Source organism: Hyposmocoma kahamanoa, unplaced genomic scaffold, assembly GCF_003589595.1.
Source record: "Hyposmocoma kahamanoa isolate Upper Pololo Valley unplaced genomic scaffold, ASM358959v1 99631, whole genome shotgun sequence".
In the NCBI taxonomy this organism is placed as follows: Eukaryota; Metazoa; Arthropoda; class Insecta; order Lepidoptera; family Cosmopterigidae; genus Hyposmocoma; species Hyposmocoma kahamanoa.
The window spans coordinates 1-5,703 of record NW_020655976.1 but is presented as its reverse complement, the minus strand read 5'-3'; the positions used below and the strand labels follow the sequence as shown (position 1 = coordinate 5,703).

Genomic DNA, 5,703 nt, shown 5'->3' with positions numbered 1-5,703 from the left:
TTTGTATTAGACCCGTCGTCCATTTATTTGTAAGTCAATGGATAAGACCAATCGCTGTAAATAATATTTCGTCAACCATACTTAGTTCTATTTCATAATACTTAAAACTTATTTACACCGTTCGTAAAAAAGCTTTGATGGTTTAATTGTTTGTCCTACCGCCTTTCAAGCAGAAATCGTGGGTTTGAATCCGGGCGCGCACCTCTGAGTTTTTCGGAATTTATTTGCGAAAATAAAATTAAAAAATATTAAGTCTTAATACATATCATCGAGTATAAATCCAGAAATAGAGACGAAATAAGGGCCATCCATTCCTGGCAACTCATCATCAGGCAAGTGGGCCACTCATCACTTTTAAACATCAACTGTCGTTTGCAATAAAATCACAAATTAGAAAACTGAAATAGTACAGCGCCAACAACTGACCTGTGTGTACGTCGTATATTCCAAAAATATTCTGTGTTTATTGTAATAAATGTAATATCTCTAACTATGGTGGACTATTTCATTCGATGAGGGAAAAACAACAAAACATGTAATTACAAAACAAACGGAATCACAAACCATCTGTAATTAAATATGTAATTTTTCAATTTTCGTGCATTATAGCAAAGCTCAAGTTACACTGGTCGATTTGAAGTGAAACAATTGACGACACCCGTCAATTGTTTCGAATTCGAGCTGGCCAATCGGAATGCAGTTGTCACCGTAATGATTTGGCAGAATAGTTTTCATTCAAATTAAATTACATATCTTCTCTATTTCTGGTCATATACTCGATGATACATATTTACTCCACACGTCGAATGTTTGACTCACAATACGTACATACGCTTTAAATTTCTGTTTTATTTTACTACAAAATGTAATAACTATAGTATTATAACTAACCGGCGCCTCTACCACGAGTTTACAGTGACAGTTGTCGCTAGCGACAGCGAAAATTGCTTCACAATTTTGTGTGGCAAATTGTGCAGGACCATTGGCGGTCACAAGATTATGTAACATTATGTATACAAATATCTTACGCGGTCACTAGCGACAACTCGTTGAAATCTCATGGTAGAGTCACTGAGCCTAACAGAGCAAAGCGAGCGAAGCGAGCGTGTCTCGACGGCGGCCGGTGTGTGCCAGAAATTAAACGAACGTTATGTAAAAAAAATTTAATATGATACTTTACACACCCAAAAATAACTATAAAAAATTAAAAAATCTTTTTAACCAAAACATTTGTAAAGACAGGGTTTTCATTCTTCCCTTAATTATATATGGAATATTAAATATATACATTACACAAAATACTAATATTTTTTTTTTCTTTCAGTATAATTATATATTTTATATTATTCAATATAATTGTATATTATATATAGGCAATGAAACTATTTTTCCGGATTTAAATCGCGTATATTTGTTTTTTCAAACAATCCGACGTTTCGGGCCCTTTACAGGTCCCATAGTCACGGCGATTTAAATCCGGAAAAATAGTTTCATTTCCTATGTGTAACAATCGCGAAAACCTAAGAACTCTATATATATTATATATTATACACGCCGATTTTTACCAAAATGGTGTACGTTTTGCGCCAAAAAATAGTGTGTGTGTAGCGTGTTTTACAATACTCGGCGGACACACGGCGGCACTTAGCACTACACTTCACTACTACACTTGCGATTCATAGGCGATTGCATTGATGCAAACGCGCATGTGCAAGTGATGCCATCACAAAGGTAGACGATTACTGCATAACCACTGCATCGCGTTTGCATCGCCATTTTGTGCATCAATATTTTGCAACACGCCTTTTTCTCTTTCTCAGCTTCACAACCGCTGCGTGGGCAGCGCTGGCGGCGCCTGCAACCTCGGCCGACATGCAAAACACATCCTTCCTCCAACAGCCATAAGACCTCTCGTTTTGGACCGACAGAGGTCACTGCCACATCGGTCACAGCCTGATCAGGTAGCAAAAAATATCGCTATGAAACATCATTGACTAGACAACACAGAATTTTTATAAAGAACTGCAGAAGAAAGATGTCTGGGTATTACGACAGAACAGTTTTCATCGAAGTATTATGGAATGGAAGGTGGAAGAAAAGAGAAACAAGGGAAGACATAGACGAAGTTATGTAGATCGGATATGGGAAGCACTTAAAGTCCTATCGTATCAGGAACTCAAAGACGTCCTTAATTTGGTCATAGCAAGGTCACCTTACTAGGCTTTTACTAATTTGCCCGCTCATGCTCGCCTTATTTCTTCAATCTTTTTTATTTATCCTCTGCATGTTCGAACCTCCGAAGCATCTCTTTCTCTTTCTTTGTCACTACATCTACCTCGATGCCGTAAAGTTTTCTTATCACACTATTTCGGAATTTGTCCATGAGAGTCACTCCAGCTATACTTTTTTCCCACTGCTTCAGAAGATTCTGGTTAAAATATTTCAATTCAATTTCCAGGCCCCAATATCAGTGTCCATATCGATGCCTGTGTCCATAGCAGCAGCGGCCGCTGAAGAAAAGAAAGAAGAACCTCGCAAAGAACATCGAGCGCCTCCCATTTCCTTTCAAATAACCCCACCAGAAGGCACTTGTCCGCTACTGGTGTTCATTAATCCCAAATCTGGGGGACGACAGGGGGCCCGAGTGTTGAGGAAGCTGCAGTACATTCTGAATCCACGACAGGTTCATGATATTACTAAGGGAGGACCTAGTCAAGGTATGTTCCGTCTATTTAAAATAACAAACTTAAATTTTAATTAAAAAAACCCCTGATACCAAAAAATGTGGTCCATAAAATCAATAAAGGCACTAACCGTAATGTAATAATCCGTCGAAACCAAGTTAGAGATCTGAGACTTAAAATTGATAAGTCCCATATTCCCAAATGCATGTAATTGGAAAAGAAGAAAAGAAGATTTTAGTAGCAGGAGAGCTAGAGTCATGTGAGCATTACTGCGTTCCGGTTTGGAAGGGTTAGGGTGCTGGTGAAATCATAGGCACATGGGACTTGTCACCAGCAAAAAAATCACCAGCGCCTTTATCACCCGTACTCTTTAAAACCGGAACGCAACAATGCTCACATTAGAAATACCAAGCAGTAGCTTGGAGGCAGAAGTAGGTAAGGTGGTACTACTTCACTGGACGAGCTCTTTAACAATAGTAGCTAGCTCTTCTGCTACTAAAATAATGCTTTTTATCCGCTCACGCGATGCGCTCCTCCTACCGCAAAATGGTGGCTATTTTTTTTCGCAAATTAGAAAAGCATTCAGTTTAAATACAAGTTTTTATAAATAAAAATTATTATTCTGCATTGCTAAATAAATACCCTCCATACTACAACAAAAACATCTCAAATAAAATGCAGTAATACACCGCAAATCCTGCACTTAAAAAGCACTAATGAAATTTTTGGTGTACTTGGATAAATACGATAGTATTCCGTTTGAGTGGTTCTAACGTTTACCATGATATTACTCCTTAAAGTATAGTTTATAAACATTTATATTCAGGGTAAACTTAAAAAACGCTACTTACGGTATGTTTTCAATAAATAAACACCGAAATCACCAGCCCAAACAATAACACACAAGATTGTCGTGACGTATTTTTGAAGTTGTTTATTTTTTTTAAATGACAGACCCGGGCATTAAAAACTTTATGGTTTGCTAGAGTAGTTACCGAAATAGCAATTCATATTAGTTCTTTTACCTGTTATAACTCGGTATAAAATCATCACCGGCACCTCTAGGTGTGGTATGCGTCTACGGCTGCATGTATCGCGTGAGCGGATATTCGTATAATTTTTACTAACATCCTGTATGATATTCTTCTTAACCATCACTGGCTACGCATTATCGACTTTGAGATTATATTTCTGAGTGTTGTGTATCGTTGTAATTGAAAATTAATTGTATGAATGTTACTATTTAGCTAAAAATGTTTGCAAGGAAATAACCAATTACAAATAATAGTTTATGTGACTGTAACATAATGAAAGGCATTAGAATATGAGTGAGGGTTTTTGTTTAAATTATATATCATAAAAACATCTCACTAGTGTTTTAATGCCTAATTACGTACAGTTACATACACTGCTTTATCTACACACATATTATAAGCTCTCTGTGATGTGTTCAGGAACCGAATGTTACGACTGGCGAAATGGCGGCAAATAAAAATTTTTCTCACGCCTGTCACACAACCGTAGTTTTTATTTTTAATTCATAGACAAACTAGACTCGGCCCCAACTATCATATCGTTCGATATCAAGCAACGTGTGAAATTGTCAAAATTGTTTGCTATTGACATTTCCTTTCGAATAAAACTTCATCTCGACTGATATTAGAATTGAGGTCCAATCAAATAGTTTTGTTTTTCAGAGATGTTCGATATTTGAATGTAATAGAATAATAACATCGAATTCGATGTTATTATGAAGCAATAATAACATTTTCACAGCTAAGAAATTTGTTCTAACAAAACAGTTTACCTTTATGCTGGTCGTAATTTTGCGGCTTTTGAACACATTATAGAGAGTTTATGATATATGTGTAGATAAACATATTTTTAATTAACTAGACTCTTATTGGAGACTAGTGTTATGGAGAGAAATTAATACATTCACAAAATAATAATATTCGACAATCTTTATGTACTTTTTTCAGGCCTTCAGATGTTCAAAGACGTGAAAAACTACAGGGTGATCTGCTGCGGTGGAGACGGCACCGTCGGATGGGTGCTTGAGACCATGGGTAAGAAGTCCATTTGGGTATATCACGGTTTTTTTTTTACTTTTTTATTATGGTAGTAAGTGACGACACGAACAAGTCGTGCACCTGGTGGTAAGCGACACGCCTATCTATAACAGTTGCAGTGTCACTCAAAGCTTTAGTCGTAAAGATCAGAGGAAACTGCCACTGCATCCGTCGCTTTGGGAAAGTTAACAAGTTCCAGGTGCTTGTAGTTTCACCAAGTTACTGAATAGCGGCAGTAGGTAGGTGTACGGTCTGGCTGTACGATTCGATCAAGAGGAGTTGTCTGTTCGCGTCTGAGGTTTAGTAGGACTGCCCTCGTCGTCCTTTGTCAAAGAAAAGAAGGTCAGTCGTCGTCTCTTGTCCAAAAGAAAGTCGGTCTAATTTCGAATTCCTGCTCGTCTAGTAAGTCTGTCTTTGTGGCCTGTCAGGTCTGGTCATTTATGGAGGCTGGACGCGACAGTAGGTATAGGTGGAGATGTAGTGCTTCGGGAATGTTTGCCGAGCCTTAGCTTCAAAGGTGTGCATCTGCGCTGGGACGCCACCGCGTGTATTCCAACAGCACCCTGTGTGTGTTCACAGATTGGTGGGACTCCCGGCACCTCCGTAGATGATTTGAGCTCTATACCGTCTTATAATTGTACAGCTGTATTGTCCCTGTAAATTAATAATATACTAATACTAGATAATTTTGTTTATTGACATTATGTGGATTTTCATCTGAAATACACATTTTTGAATTTAAATTTGAACAGGCTTTATTCTACGTTCGCTTACTAAAGTTACTATTTTAGTTTATTTACCAACTTAGCTTTTAATTTCAGACAAAGTGTTGATGGAGTCCCAACCAGCTGTTGGAGTGATTCCTTTAGGAACGGGCAACGATCTGGCTAGATGTCTGCGATGGGGCGGCGGGTAAGTTATCTATTTCGAAAACGTAAAAAAAAATA

General features: G+C 37.7%; 1 protein-coding gene across 1 annotated transcript in view; it reads left to right on the top strand.

Annotated features, from left to right (window-relative positions):
• LOC113239137 (diacylglycerol kinase 1-like) overlaps window positions 1-5,668 on the top strand; it is a gene marked incomplete at both ends in the record, with an annotated part of 6,801 nt that extends 1,133 nt beyond the window's left edge. The window contains 4 exons of the mRNA XM_026476005.1: window positions 1,821-1,961; window positions 2,459-2,717; window positions 4,667-4,753; window positions 5,578-5,668. Of these exons, the coding sequence (XP_026331790.1) occupies window positions 1,821-1,961; window positions 2,459-2,717; window positions 4,667-4,753; window positions 5,578-5,668 (578 nt within the window). The remainder of the gene's footprint in view (window positions 1-1,820; window positions 1,962-2,458; window positions 2,718-4,666; window positions 4,754-5,577) is intronic.
• Window positions 5,669-5,703: the final 35 nt, after the last annotated feature.